The following is a 16,158-nucleotide window of genomic DNA, read 5'->3' on the forward strand; positions in this document are numbered from 1 at the left end:
ACCGGAGCCATATCCCCCTAGTGGGAGGTGGCTAGAGTCAGGAACACGTTCATATATCTGACTCTTTCTGGGAGATTGATACAGAGGAAGGGATTCCCAGCCCCCTCGCTCAACACAACTGATGTGTTGGGAGTCATTAGGTGACCAAACCCCCCAATTCCAACCCCTAATGCTGAGCGCCAAGCAGGGAGGCAATGAGTACCAATATTGTAAGTCTTAAGTATGACTCGGCCGAGGTATAGAATATAACATTAATTTTATGTGAACATACATCTTTTAATAATGATTTACTTTGCAGTCACCGATTTTGAATTCCAAACTAGTTACATTTTTCCTCATTAATTAATTTGTATTTTTTAAATAATTACAACACCTCGTAAGCTAGGCTAGTACATTTCCTCGTATCCATACCATTTATTCTACCTATGCAGCTAGTAAAAGGCTGGTAAAGAGCAAACACTTGATATATAAGTATCTTTTTTAATTTTGTGACAATCATTCTTGTTTAAAAAAGCCATAGTAAAAAAAGGATACAGTTGCTGATCATTGACATAACAACTACACAAAATAGACAATGTCTTAAAATGGTTTTAATAAGTCAAAGCTAATTCCCTCACTCTCATCTTAATTAAAAACGTCTTGAAAGGATATTATAATTTATTTGTGAAGTACATGGAGTAGGTCTTGTTGTACATGACCTGATTGTCCACCCTGATGACATTCCGCAGGTTCTGCCAAAACCAAGGCTCAGCGGCTGGCGTTTTGGGCCACTCCACAACGCTTTTCCCGCATAGTCTCTGACGAAGTCGCAGGAAGTAGGATCGCTGCAAAACCGGCTCCAGTAACAGCAGCACAATGACGTCCACGTTTTCGTCCAGCAGCCGCTGATGAGCCAGGTACATGGCCAGTCGGAAGACCCCAGTCTTGACGTAGCCCTCTGTCAGGACAAACATGGTTTTGCGGCTCTCCCGGATGCTTTGAAGAAGGTTGTCCAACAGAGGTACTCCAGGAATCCAGTCCCTCTGCTCCAGACATAGAGGAAGGTGCTTTTCCCCCTCCTCTTCCAGCTTCACCCGCAGGTTTCTCATCACCCACTCTGAGACTTGCGGATCCTTGGTATCGTATGTCACAAAAACATCATAAACGCTGTGTCCTGATTTCAAGGATTGGTACCCCATTAGTTTTGCTTTCAAATAGTGTAGGATGTAGAAAGCATCCCAGTAAAATAAGTTAGCGCTCATCACCAAAAACATAAAAACAACGATTAAGGAACTTGATATCAAGAAGAGCAAAAAAGCATGACTGTCGTTCACACACTGCCTGATGTCAAAAATGATAATAGGGTTACCCTTCTGGTTTTCGGGTGCGTCACATGTCAAATCAGTGGTCAATCGAGGGATGTGCACGCCACTTCTTTCAATCCATAGAACAAAGTCCAACATGTCACAAGTGCATTGAAACGGATTATTCGCTAGGAATAAATTTTGTAAAGCAAATTCAGGTCTGAATTGGAAAGTGGATTGGTTAATAAGGGCGAGTTTGTTGTCGCTGAGGGAAAGAGATACAAGGCTTTTGGCGTCTTTCAAAAAGCCGTCACTTAAATGGTGAATGTAATTGTGACTCAGGTCCAGATTGGTCATGCTAATGGGTGCATTGAAGTCAATTCCAGTTACATCAGATATAGCATTGTAGCTCAGGTCCAGATTTTGAAGCTGATGGAAAAGGTGTAGCTTGTCCCATCTGAAGTTTGTAAGCGAATTGTGGCTTAAACGGAAGGTCATCAAATTTTTGGGTAAATACCCGTAAACTCTGACAGGAAGTTTGGTGATATGATTATCAGATATATCTAATATGGTCAAATTTGTTAGATTCTTGAAAAGTTTGATATATAAGGGATCTTTCCATAAACGCCCTAGACGATTGCTTTGAAACTGCAGTTCGGACAAGGAATTACTGCTCATTCTCTTGGTCGTCAATATAGAAATTGAGTTATGGCTCATATTTAGGACTCTCAGCACAGGCAAGTTTTTTAGAAAGTTGAGATTGTGGGTGATACCATAGGCTAGAAAATAGTGAGAATTGTAGCTTATGTCCAAGACTTCCAAGTTCTTTAGCTCATTGAAAGCGTTGTCAAATGCCAAATCGAGCTTGTTAAAAGACAGGTCGAGATACGTCAGCGTTGGGATTGAGGTAAACTCGGTGCCGTTAAGTGCAGCGGAGAAACCGTTTGCTGAGAGGTTGAGGCACGATATGTTGCCGTATCCTTCAAACTGCTGCGGGGAGATGAAGAACAGATTATTAGAGCTGAGGCTCAAAACTCGGCCAGAATCGTAGCACTCCTTTTTGATGTGGCCGTATGGCCTCTCAAAGAATGTTTGTTGATGGTGGCTCACAAAGACCGGAATCCAATGCTGTCTGTCACTTGAATGCATCATAGTTCTTAACTTGGCTGGATATAGACGGTTTTCCGCAAGATATATCGTCCTCAGATTTGAGAATTTGCTGAATATGCTGGCATCAGACTGAAGTATAAAATTGGTGCCTAAGTTCAATGTTGACAGATTTTTAAGCCCATAAAGAGGCCGGAGTGTCTCCATTCCAATTTCTTGGAATACTAGACCCGCCAAATTCAAAGCTCTTAGTGACTTCAAATATCTAAAATTTTCAGAAAGATTTATTGTTTGTGGATAGATTTTCAGTAAAAAGTTGAACGAGATATCCATTTTTTCAAGTTTGGGAAGATATTTAAGAAACAAAGCCTCTTCAGTAATGAACGTTTGTAAGAAGTTGAAAGAGATCATCAGTTCTTGAAGATTTTTTAGATTCATAAACCAGGAGGTTTTCAAAAGGGTCAGTGAGTTCCCAGCCAGACTTAGATTTGTTAGCTCTGTGAGATCGTTAAAAGCGTCCTCATGAATGGCAAGGGACTCATTTTTACAGGGAACACAGGGATACGGCGCACTTTGACATCTTGGACAGTTGCCTTGCAGCTTGAGAACTTTTAATCGATTTAATTTATGGAAATCATGTTCAGATATGTACTGGATTTGATTTTCTCCCAGTTTGAGTGTGTGCAGTGATGAGGGCAGTCCTTGGGGAACTTGGGTTAGATTGTTAAAGGAAAGGTCTAAACTTTGTAGTTTGGTCATTGCTGCAAAACTGCCCGGCGCAATGTCCATTTTTGTACCACAAGGGTTCCAAGTAAAACAATTCTTGGCTAGTAATAGCACTGTCACCTTTGCCAGTCCGATAAAGCTGCTTTCACTCAATGACAAAATCTTGTTGTTGTCTAGCTCCAAGGTATTCAAATTAAGAGGCAGCGTGATGGGCAGTCTTGTGAGGCGGTTGCCATTCAGCTTGAGAACACGCAGGTTGCTCAAGTTACTGAACGTATAGTCGTCAATTATCGCGGATCGTCTTTTATTCGCCCAGCTCAGGTTGATGTGAGTGAGATTTGTCAGGCCGGAAAATGAATTATATTTGAAATTCTCAATACGATTCTCTGCTAAGTTCAACGTTGTTGCATTACTTGTTATCCCATGAGGTATGTGTTTCAGTCGACGCCCTCTGCAGTTGAATATGACTTCTGAGTTATTCCTGGCCTCGACGTCGCAAGGGAACTGGGGTGACATCCATTCAGGTTTGCTTGCAACGGACAAGGAACAAGGACAAAGGAGAAGAAAGCGCATCCAGAATGTGACAGTCTGTTGGTTAAAAAAAAAAAAATCAATCAGAAAAATAATCTTAATACAAAGTAACACTTATTTATGTGTTGTACCAAATGTGTCCACTAGACAGCGGTAGGTTTTCATATTTTGCTCTAGCTTTCTGAACCCTAAGTGATAATCACTGACATGAAAAAGTAAAGTTGAGACCCAAATTAAATTCAAACCTATATGTCGATTCAGCATCACCCCCAACCAAATTTCAACACTTTTAAGCATTCCCATTGGGTATTTGTATATTGTATTCTCTTTGCTTTATTATTTTATTGTTCTCAGCTCAGGGATGCTGCTGGAAATGTGAATTTCCCTGCGGGGATGAATAAAGTATCTATCTATCTATCTATCTATCTATCTATCTATCTATCTATCTATCTATCTATCTATCTATCTATCTATCTATCTATCTATCTATCTATCTATCTATCTATCTATCTATCTATCTATCTATCTATCTATCTATCTATCTATCTATCTATCTATCTATCTATCTATCTATCTATCTATCTATCTATCTATCTATCTATCTATCTATCTATCTATCTATCTATCTATCTATCTATCTATCTATCTATCTATCTATCTATCTATCTATCTATCTATCTATCTATCTATCTATCTATCTATCTATCTATCTATCTAAAACTTGCAGTATTTCTCCAACAGATATAGTGGCAAAAAAAAAATAAAAAAAAAAATACTCTTCTTTCTTTTTTTTCCGTCCATCCATTATCTGCACAGCTTATCCTCAATAGGGTCGCAGGGGCGCCTGAGCCCATCCCAGCTATCTTTAGGAAGTGGGCAGGGGACACCCTAAACGGGTTGTCTTTATTTTTTTTTTATCCACAAACACATTTTTGAGTTGTGTATGTCAGGTTTTCTAACGCGATACATAATCATATGATAATCAAAATATATCAAGACAATGATTAATACAATTTGTTATTATTGGCGCCAAAATTATCAAAAATAATAATACACATCTTTGCGTAAAAGTTCTGGTGGCTCTGCTCTTAGTGGTGGAGTTTGAGTCTGCAAACTTTTGTGTAAATGTTGTCAGCCTCGAGAAGTGGAATGACTGACATATTTAGCACCAAAATTCTAAATACAGTAACACGAGTAAGTGGCCGTCCAACCAAGATTCATTACACAGAGGTCATAAAACCTCAAAGGCATTCACAAAAATGTGCACCTGTGTGTTGCTTGGAGGACGCATTAAAGACTTAAATTTCAAAGTATGTATCATTAGCACTCACCATTGTAGATGCTCGCTGATTTCATTGAAATCCCAAATTCTTGGTTGGTTTATAAAGGCTGGAATCACATGCAACATCATTTAAAACTTATATTTACATTATTGTGTTTTTATTTATCTATTTATATTAAATAAAACTCACCTAATCATGCACAGATACAAAGCCTCAAACAGGTTCCCACTCTGAGTCGTGAGATATTAAAAAAATAGAATAAAATGCAGAAGTGCGTTAGTGCATTACTTCCCTGTTTCATAAATGGTTGAAGTGTTGATTCAAATGAGCATGTGACTGTACTTTAGTGCAGTTTCATTTGATTTCAACGATAAAACATTAACACGTCATGTATAATTATGAAGTACATACACTATTTCTTGCCGTTTTGCAATTAGACTTTCGCCTCTTTGATGTATTGCGGATTTTATGATCCTTAGGATTCACGGATGGATGACACAGTTAAGTATTACGTCACTTTATAAACACTTTTTACTCAAATCAACTGAATGAATCGTTTTCAGGACTTGTGATATGCCATTTGCGAGCAAACCCATAATCAGGCAAGTATGAGCAACATCATCATGCAAGTAGATGCTGTTTCCAAGTTATATTTTTCACAATGAATAAAGGATGATTTAATTCATGTCATAGGGTAGCACGGCAGCACAGTGGTTAGCGAGTGTGCGGCACAGTTTTGAGCTCATGAGATCGAACCTTCATGTGTGGAGTTTGCATGTTCTCCCAGTGCTTGTGTGGGTTTCCTCCGGGCACTCCGGTTTCCTCCCACATTTCAAAAACATGGATGTCAGGTTAATTGTCTGTCTCTATGTGCCCTGCGACTGGCTGGCAACCAGTTCAGGGTGACCCCTGCCCACTGCCCGAAGATAGCTGGAATGGGCTCCAGCACCCCCGCGACCATACTGAGGGTAAGCAGTGCAGATAATGGATGGATGGATTAATTCATGTCGCTCACCAAAATCAAGTGAGTGCCATTCTTGTTAGTTCTGTGATAAGTAAAGTAAGCACCATTGCTTTGTGTCCCTGTGTGTTTAGAAGATGAGCTTGACAAAAGTACAGACTTACACTATATCTGGATGGATACAAGTGTGACAGCCACTAGCGTTTGCGCTGGGTGTGGTAGAAAACTAAACTGACATGTGCTGGTGAAATCAACAGCTTTTTTCTTTATCAAATATTTTTGCCATTGAATCGTGTCTTAGACTTAAGTAAAAGAAAAACGTTTGCTTGCTTTTTGCAACAATATATCGATCCAATCATCACCATCATTACGGAGCCCCTTCGCTAAATGCTCAAAATGTCATAATCATTCAATTGATTCTCAATAAATGAACATGGAAGGTTTTAAGTAACACATTAGCCATTTTATGATCTTTTAACACCTGAATTCTGGTCTTCCCTGTCTACCTGACAGTGTATGTTTAAAGAGGCTGTGTTATTTCTTGTCACTTTCAGTCGCTAAAACATTTTTCAAGAAATATGTCTGAGCTTGAGGGTTCCTCCGCCACTCAAGAACAGAGCATTTGTATAGCCCATTTCGTGGTCTTAGATACTTGGAATTGCAGGGTGATTTCTCCTAAAGGATCAGAATGATCATGCAGTTTTCCTCATCAATTGATCTCTTCTGTGCCATGTAGAAAATTGTCTCGTTGCCACTTTTTGTGTATTCATTGGTGAGGATGAATAAGGTTCCCTTGTTCTTTTGGGTGATTAGTTAGAGGTTGTCTATCGGGGTTTAGCCAATGATTGAGTCTCTACTATCCAGACCCAGTCAATCAGCGATTCCCTTGTTCCTCCAAATGGACACACAGTTCCTTCTATATCCAGTCAAACACGGTGGCTATTTTTTGTTGTCCAAAACAAAGACATAAAAGAGAAAAAAATAGCAGTCTAATGGATTGTAGCCTTTGAGTTTGGTCTTGGCAGAAATGGTAGAGTACCACACATCCCACCCCACACGAAGAGATGACTGGAGATGCACAGGATTTGGAAGCGAAGTACCAAGAGAGCATTGAGCTTGTATAGAATGATCGCCAAGTCATTGTCTTGACAGGCTAGTAGGTTGACCGACTTTGTTGTGTCTCCAGCATGGTACCAGTGATGCCTGTAGCCAATTTGGGTACAAGCTCTTTGCTGTTGTTGAACCTCAGGACGAAAAATGTGGCACTGAACAAACATACAAAATCATTGTGGTGCAACAGGAGCGTTTCAATCCAAACAACAATGTCAAGGAAGCCTGATTGCTCGGTGTGCCATATGGGATTAAAAACGAGCATCTAAATAAGTGATATTACACTCATGCTTGAGGAAATTTAGGGTCTGGGTCAATGTTCCCTCCAAGCTGCGTGTGTGCGCGCAATTGCGCACTGCCCAGACCTTTTCCACACACAAGAAAATCTATATGAATAGAGCAAAAAAGTAAAAAGTACCAAATTGAAAAAGTACTGAAAAGAGAGAAAAAAAGAAACAAAAGGAGAGAAAAAGAAAAAAAAACAGCAGGAAAAATTCAGAAAAAATCCAGAAAAAAAGAAAGAAACAAATAAAGGAAAAAAGGTAATAGAGAACAAAAAAGCAAGAAAAAAGTAACATTTAGGAAAAAATAAACACAATGAGATTTCTTTAAAAAGGAATTTAAAAAAAGGAGAAAAAACAGGCAAAAATAAAATAAAGTTTGTGTTGCATTCAAATAATTTCCAATTCTATCAAGTCAATCAGTTGCAAACATTGTACTTCCACTACAAAATGTGATCAAATACAGTTCTGTATTGTGCAACCGACTAAATAAGCCCCCAAAAAGTATTATGCGACAAAAGATACCAGGAAAAGAAAGAAATGGAAATCTTGTGAAAGAATTGTTGTAAAAACAAATGACATTTGTAGGCCGTACAACATTTGCAATAGTACATCAGTCAATTCATTCAAAAGTGAAAAATGATTTTGCATTGCCAAAAACTCAGTCAAGTTTTGGACATGTTTGATATTGATTTAGTAGCCACACTTGGGATTGCTGTTGCTCACTGTTGTTTCATGCGTTGCTCACCGACTTTGTGTGAACGCTAAGACCCGAGAAAAAGATTAGAGGGAACATTGGTCTGGGTCAAGATTTTGATGCATTGGAAGACGAGCATCTTGAGTGATCGGGTACAGTTTCGATCGATAAACGGTTGCCAGTGAGAACGAAAAGACGCAGCAAATGTCGAAGTTGAAATTTTGCCTTTGGAAGAAAAATCCAAATTGTTGTTTATTTATGTTGTGCACAGAAAGCTTATGTGGCAGACTGCTGAATACTTGATAGGGGATATAATTTGAGATGTCTAGTACTTTCAGGTTAAAGTTTCTTGACCTAATAGCCAAATCCGGTGTCCCTTTTTATTAGCAATATATCTAATCAGTTCCTTGTGAACTCAAGTTTCTTGAAAGATTCGCTCTCTATCTCGTTATTTTGTCCAAGTGGAGATCTTTTTGTCGTTCATGCGCAGTGACTTGAGTTTTTCTCGGTTCTTTGTGAAGCTTATCATTTGTGGGAGGCCCTCAGGTTCAAAACAATGATTGTTATAACTCATATCAAATATTGCAAGATTAATTTTGTGAAAAGTACTGGATTAGTTCAAATCCTAAAAAGAAAATTAATTAAAAATGTATTAGAGTGATCATAGTCTGACTTTTGGGCAGCACGGCGGCACAGTGGTTAGCGCGTGTGCGGCACAGTTCTGAGGTCGTGGGAACCTCCTGCGTGGGTTCAAATCCTTACTGTGCGGAGTTTGTATGTTCTCCCTGTGCTTGCGTGGGTTTCCTCTGGGCACTCCGGTTTCCTCCCACATTCCAAAGACATGCATTTCAGGTGAATTGGCCTGTCCAAATTGTCCCTAGGTGTGACTGAGCGAGTGAGTTGTCTGTCCCCATGTGCCCTGCGATTGGCTGGCAACCAGTTCAGGGTGTCCCCTGCCCACTACCCGATGATTGCTGGATGGGCTCCAGCACCCCGCGACCCTACTGAGGATAAGCGGTGCAGCTGATAAGATAAGATGAGATGAGAAAGTCTGACTTTTTCCTCCAACATGATTTAATGTATTGAAACACAATTAAAGTTTACTTGAAGAAAATATAAATTTATTTCATACAATTTATGTATATAGATAATGTCAAAATAACAAATAAAATGTTTACCTGCCTTGTTGTTGATCAAAAATGTCAGATCTTGATACAAATTCAATGATGACCATAGAGTAGCCAGGTGTCTACCTAATAACTTTTGATTGTATGCATTTGACTGGCTTGACCGAAGTATTTGGAAATGCTCCCCAGAAAACGTCAGTCAGAATCTCTAAGCTCCCCCACAAAAACATTGCTATGGAATCTTGATTACATAACATCTGGAATAGAAACACTATTGTGGTTGAAAAAAAAGAAAACAAATTATGTGGGTGAAATAGATTTACTGTTTCCAGTTTCAATTTTTGAATTGTAGAAATAAAATTACAATATCTCCAGCCCAGTCCCTTATAATACTTCCCCTTCCTTCCCCCCACTCAGAGCAATTTAACATTACGAAATCCACTCGCCTGCTCTGACACTTAACTCTGAATACCTAAGCTGAAGTAGCCCGCCATCATCATCACTAATTCAAAAAGCATCAGCAGCACTCAAGCCAGAGTAAATGGTAAAAGCATGAATTATTTTGCATAGTTTTGAAATCACTCATGTGACTCTGTGTTTGTGAGTAATGCAAATTGCTCAGCAAAGTTATCGTTTTCCCTGCTTGTGTTATCAGGTCATTAAAAATGTGCAAATTCGGAATAAACTCACTCAGTGCTGTCACTTAATTACATATCATTACATTTTTTTCACACTGGATGTTTTTAAAATCCATTATGTATCAAATTGAATTTTTAGCAGAAGTGTACTCATCATTAATATGATAAAGCAAATTTGACGAGGATAATTGCCACAAAACAATTTAAGCCCTGAAAAATCCAAAATATAATTGCTCTAGTTTTGGTACTTTCTTCTTATTTGATTCTCCTAATACATTTCTCTTTCTTTTTTTTTTTTTGAGTGTAAATGACGAATTTGGTTTTTATTTGGAGTTACAATCAGGGTAAGCAGGTGAGCCGTGCCTCACCTGTCATTATGAAAAAAAATCTTTTTGTTTCATTGCACAACTATATTAAGGTCAGAATTCCCTTTACAGAATACTTCGATGTCATAATGTGGAGGATATGGAAAATGGCATTTACCTTCCGGTCGGCAATCCAGAACGATTGGACCTTAAAAACAAAACATAAAATATATCTCGAGAAGAATATTTCTGTTTGTCCCACAGAAACCATATATTTTTCCATGATCAAACATTGGTGAGCGCCAAAGACCTGCATGTAGCTTCAATGCAAGTTTAGGTGGTCAAGAACTCTGTTGCCGATAGAAAGCATCTTTCTCTGCCTTTTGGTGCTATTGTGGGTGCAAAGTGTTTTGTTGACATGACAGCTTTAAGAGAAACTTGGAAATGAAAAAGATTTCCACCCTTCCATTATCTGCACCGCTTATCCTCAGTATGGTCGCGGGGGTGCTGGAGCCCATAACAGGTATCTTCGGGCAGTGGGCAAGGGACACCCTGAACTGGTTGCCAGCCAATCGCAGGGCACACAGAGACAAACAACTCACTCGCTCATTCACACCTATGGACAATTTGGACCGGCCAATTGACCTGACAAGCATGTTTTTGGAATGTGGGAGGAAACCGGAGTGCCCGGAGGAAACCCACACAAGCACGGGGAGAACATGCAAACTCCACACATGAAGATTCGATCTCATGACCTCAGAACTGTGCCACACATGCGCTAACCGCTGCGCTGCCATGTTGCCTTGAAAAAGATTTGTACATACATAATGTCCCTTCATCAAGGTGTCTTACGGATGTCTACAACTCAGATTGCCACACAAGCCGAAAAAGGGTGGGGTAACTGTTTAGCCAATCAGAATGCATGATGAAAATCGCAAAGGAGAAAACTGTGATACAGCAAGGGATTACTATGCATTAAACGGTTATATTTCATGTTAAAGTTCTTCCTCATTTAACTTCACAATTTTTGATATTCTTTCCTTTTCAAAATTGCAGAATTTTCACATTATATTATGAATATTATTAATTAGTATTTAATGTATTCATGTGCCGGGCGCCTGCAGGTGCACACAATTCTCTTGCCTCATGGCGAAGAGCAGTGGGATGAAGGATTCTGATCTGGTGCACACCTCAGCCCCCAAAAATTGAATTTGTGATAGAGTTGTATTAGCAAGCGAACAGCAAGTTTTTTTTTCCTGTTGCATTGACTTTTACACAATGGAGAATTTGCTAGCTATTTATGCTTTTATTCAGAACAAACAGCGTATAGACTTCACTTATAAGTTAAATTTGGACTGTAAAACTTTTTTTTCCCAATCTACAGTTTATATATTTGCCTATTGCTCTGCCAATCAAATGATGAATTGCATTTAAGTTAATTTATTTTTGAATAAGACTTTGCCTCACCAAACACGAACCTCACCGCACGTTTATCATCCAAATTGTCCCTCAACGGTTTATCAAAGTGCTCTTAAAAGCGTAATAATTATCCTAATCTGTCAACATTGAGTTGATCATTGTTGTTACGTAAATATGTCTACAAAATCAAATTCTGTATTACTATTTTATCTACTGAAAACGTTTTTTTTGTTTTATTACCACCTGGCATCCTTGCTGAATTTATTAGATTTCATGTAACTTGTCACGATATAATATATTTTGTGGGCCTTTAAGAATGTGTCAAAAATATCGAAAAAGACTAGCACCCCTAATTTTCTGACAGTAAATAAATTCAATGAGTGTAATTTGGTAATACACAAAAGTAGACTTTCTTTCGAGGTATTTAAAAGTTTTATTGATGTCGACCAAAAAAATGACAAGAAAGTGTACACATAGTGTCCATGTAGTCACTCAGCAAATAAAAAGTGCATTTATATTAATTTAATTGCCTCTTGTGCAAGTATTTGTGTACAGCTGTACATATTATTTCTCCAACTTATTTGTTTTTTTTGTTTTTACAAAACAAAAGATTTTGCAAAATCTTCATACAACCAATATATAACCTTAATATTTCTTATAATATCCTATTAAATACTCTGGTTGATATCTGTATACATTACCTTTGAAGGCTTAAATATATTTTTTTAAAATTCTGTGAATTAAATAGTTCTCCATTTTTCAATAAAATATAGTCTTCAATACACAAGGCATTTTTTTCCCCTTTCAAAGCAGAGATAAGATCGTCAGCCCATGCCTGAGCCCGACCCAACCCGAATATTGGCCCAAGTCGGGCCTCAAATGTCATTCATTATGTTTTTTGACTTTTAAAAAATACATATATGTTTAAAAATGTACACTAAAATGATCTGTGGATACTAAACTAAAAAAAGGAATTCATGGAAAAGAGAAGAAAAAAAAACATTAAAAAAAAACATAAATCAATTATTTGGCATTTGCCAACCAAACATAGGATGCTTTGGCACCCCTTTCTTTGTCTCATTGCCTTTCTCTCTCTTAAAGTGCTGCACTAGATTTTTAAGGATGTTATGCTGCTGTGGTCTATGCCCCAATTTCCCACCCGTCATAATGACGGGGATGTAACCTCAGCAGACCCAGAAATAGAAAACATGTAATTGTTTATACAGCCTGGTTTAACTAAGATTTCGTAATAAAAGACAGGCTTTAATTGGTCATCATAAATCAAGTATACTCTTCCCAAGACCTCACAAATAAAATATGAAATGTCAGGGTTGCTTCGGCCTCGGTCCTGCTAATCAAGTTAATTAGTCAAGCTTGGGCTGGGTCGGGCTTTTAATACCAGCGGGCCTGGATTTTTTAGGCCTGATCTTACCTCTGTCTCACAGCAGTTCACATTGTAGGCCCACTCTTCTCCCAAATGTTATGGCTTTAAAATCAATCATCCGGACATGTCATTTGTTGCACAGTGTTGTCATTGAGTGGATTAGCGTGTCTAAAACTGCTGCCATGTTGGCAGAGTGATGTTCCAGAGCCTTCACACTTGGATCTTCGGGGGAACAGACCATAGACGTCTCAGCAGCTTTTAGCAGACGTACGTAGTTGACGAGTATCTGGTCCACCTTGGCGACCAACCGGTGGCGCTCCGTTTTGCATGGTAAGCCTTCCTCGAGGGACATGCAAGCCTGCATTAGGCAGCAAAGTGTGTGGAAGCTGTGCGTCAGGGTAAGCAGCAGTTCTTCTGGGCTTCCGAACTCTACCGCCATCTGCGAGCAAGCGCCACTCAACACTTTGGCCTGCGTGACGAGCAGCTGAGAAAAAGCCCGTGTGTCTGTGTGGCCGGCCTCTGTGTTCTTACCTCCAGACGATAGACCAGCTCTTAATAAGCCAGACATCTGTAAGGCGTCCGTCCGTGCAAGTTCAAACCCCGTTCTGAGGCTGTAGGTTTTTCCTTTCATTGAATTGACAATGGCCAACCTCTCCTCCAGGCTCAATTTGGTCATATGACCCTGCTCAGGTGTATTGCTGGCTTTCTTATCGCTTGTCAGGAAGACAGAGAACCTGAGCCGTGAAGGCTCCCCATCATCACACTGAGCGTTGTTCTGTTTTCCGACGGAGCAGCAACTGGCTGGCCTATGGCATCTGATTCCATCCACCAGTCCACATGCGGAGTTTATGGTGACCGAACCGTGTGATAAGCTTTTGGTGACAGTTTTTGCATACAGTAAGAGCTGAGCTTTGGAACGATGTTGCTCAAATTTCTGGCCAGTGGTCTTCCGTGTGAACGTGGCTTTGGTCCTCTCCAGCAGCGTCTCGAAGCTCCTGGAGCTTGGCATTATGGTGCTCCAGCTTCTCCTGCGCATGGGAACTCGACGTGGCTTCCTGAGGCTGCCTTTGAGAAAATCACATGGGGATCCGCTAGAAAGAGGAGAAAGTGCGTGTGGGCTGGACTCAGGTTCGGTCCATCCCGGCCCACGGGGCTCTGTGCAGTTTGCTAATACCATTGGTGACATGACAGTGGTGGGGTTACTGGTTTCATGACAGAGCACTAAAGATGGCTCTTCTCCAAGCATCCTCTGCTGTGCGCAGGCTACACTAGGGGAGGAGGAAAGCAGAGAATTGTTAAGCATCCTCATGACAGTATCAGTTTTCAATGTTTCATCGCTGTCATGTGAAAGAAAATGCACAATTTTTTTGCATTTATGGAATTTTTACGATGGAATCTTTGCAAATTTCCAATGAACCGTTTACAATGGAAACATTGCAAAGACGCCAAAAAATGAACAGCAAAAATTGAAGTAGTTTTCTTTCACATGATATCAGCATTTTTTTTCACAAGAAGCATATTTAAAAAAAAAGATTGGACAGATATTTAGAAAATCAAACAAAATGAACACCAGTCTGAAATTTACGCAGGGAGGCCTTGAATGGCCAGAGAGCTGTACCTATCTGCGTGTCTACACAAATTTGCTTAAGGGGACTTGTGCCCCTTGGGTTATAAGAAGGAAGTATAAGGAATACTTGAGATTCCAAATTGTATCTTAAAAAGCATCCACTTGGTGACACCACCCCATGTGTCACCAAGTGGACCTGTACCTATTTGGTTGTATTGACCAATTTGCTAAAGTCAACTTGTGCCACTTGGGGTATTTGGAGGAACAATAAAGAATACTTGAGATTTCAAAATATATCCTAAATAGAATCCACTGGATGACACACAGGGTGGCTGCAACTACCAGGGACCTGTACCTATTTGCGTGTATACCCAAGTTTGCTAAAGTCAACTAGTGCCCTTTGGGGTATGACGAAACTATAGGTAATTCCTGAGTTTCCAAAGTACAGTGGAACTTCGGTCTTCGAACGCCTCTCAGTTTGAACAAATCGGTCCTCGACCAAAAATTTCGAGAAATTCGGAGTTTGAACGCTGGTATGCTAGGGTGCGGTGCTGAGCGGCGTACGGGTGTATATTGTGTAGATTGCCCCCACCCCTTGTGACCAACTGTTATCACGTGCGCACTTGCTTCTCTTTTAATATCGGTGAACGGAGTGTTTTAGCCCCTTATTATGCCTCCGAAGAAGGTCGGTGCAAAGTTGCTACAGGTGAAAAAAGATGAGTAGTGCGTACAACTATTGCATTTAAGAAAGAAATAATAGCAAAATATGAAGAAGGTGTGCGAGTTTCCCTTCTTTCGAGGGAATAGAGCATGGCTTCTGCAGACCACCACAAAGGTAAGAAATCCTATTCATAATTCTTTTCTTTATCCTTTAACCGCTCACCACTTTTTGTGGAGACCCGGGTGCTAAATGTCGTGTAAACGACCTGTTTTTTTTTATTTTTACACGTTCATGTTAGCGTAATCTTTCATATGGAATATTACGCTAACGCGAACGTACGATTAGCCTGGGTTAGCTTCATGTTTACGTTCATGGTAAACATTTAGGGTGTTGGATCAGATTAAAATTTTTTTACATTACTTTTAATGGGAAAAACGATTTCGGGGATTGAACAAATCGGTTTTCGAACAGGGTTCTGGAACGGATTATGGTCGAGAACTGAGGTTCCACTGTATATATTAAATAGCGTCCACTTGGTGTCACATAGGGAGGCTGCAACCACCAGGGAGCTGTACCTATTTGCTGGTATAAACCAATTTGCTTAAGTTAACTTGTACCCCTTGGGGTATTTGGAGAAACTATAAGAAATACTTGAGATTCCAAAATATATCCTAAATAGCATCCACTTGATGACACACAGGGTGGCTGGAGCTACCAGCGACCTGTACCTATTAGTTTGTATACCCAACTTGTGCCCTTTGGAGTATTTAGAGAAACTATGAGGAATACTTGGGTTTCCAAAGTATATCTTAAATAGCGTCCACTTGGTGTCACATAGGGAGGCTAGAATCACCAAGGAGTTGTACCTTTTTGCTGGTATACACCAATTTGCTAAAGTCAACGTGTGCTCCGTGGGGTATTTGGCGGAACTATGAATAATATTTAAGATCCAAAATACATCTCAAATAGTAACCACTTGATGACACACAGGATGGCTGTAACTACTACAGACCTGTACCTATTTGCGTGTATAACCCAATTTGCTAAAGTCAACTTGTGCCCCTTGGGGTATTATGAG

General features: G+C 39.7%; 2 protein-coding genes and 1 pseudogene across 7 annotated transcripts in view; all 3 read right to left on the reverse strand.

Annotated features, from left to right (window-relative positions):
- Positions 1-8: 8 nt before the first annotated feature.
- tlr8a (toll-like receptor 8a) lies at positions 9-10,234 on the reverse strand. 4 transcript variants are annotated; one of them, XM_088353359.1, is made up of 4 exons: positions 5,120-5,179; positions 4,979-5,036; positions 1,349-3,704; positions 606-1,112 (listed from the first exon to the last, which is right to left on the reverse strand). In XM_088353359.1, the coding sequence occupies exons 2-4, from the start codon at positions 4,979-4,981 to the stop codon at positions 748-750; spliced, it is 2,724 nt and encodes a 907-aa protein (XP_088209485.1). In that variant the 5' UTR covers positions 4,982-5,036; positions 5,120-5,179; the 3' UTR covers positions 606-747. The 4 variants fall into 4 exon arrangements, with proteins under 4 accessions (XP_088209483.1, XP_088209484.1, XP_088209486.1 ...); XM_088353357.1 differs by having other exon boundaries at positions 9-3,704; XM_088353358.1 differs by lacking the exons at positions 4,979-5,036; positions 5,120-5,179 and adding an exon at positions 10,228-10,234 and having other exon boundaries at positions 9-3,704.
- On the reverse strand, positions 6,366-7,266 carry LOC148353172 (toll-like receptor 7; annotated as a pseudogene).
- Positions 10,235-11,883: 1,649 nt separating the features above from the next.
- Positions 11,884-16,158, reverse strand: part of frmpd4 (FERM and PDZ domain containing 4) — an 82,003-nt gene continuing 77,728 nt past the window's right edge. For all 3 annotated transcript variants that reach the window (XM_088352739.1, XM_088352740.1, XM_088352741.1), the window contains one exon: positions 11,884-14,115. In XM_088352739.1, the coding sequence (XP_088208865.1) occupies positions 12,980-14,115 (1,136 nt within the window). In that variant the 3' untranslated portion in view covers positions 11,884-12,979. The remainder of the gene's footprint in view (positions 14,116-16,158) is intronic.

This window comes from Urocampus carinirostris, chromosome 14, assembly GCF_059441175.1.
Source record: "Urocampus carinirostris isolate Australia breed hairy pipefish chromosome 14, RoL_Ucar_1.0, whole genome shotgun sequence".
Classification (NCBI taxonomy): Eukaryota; Metazoa; Chordata; class Actinopteri; order Syngnathiformes; family Syngnathidae; genus Urocampus; species Urocampus carinirostris.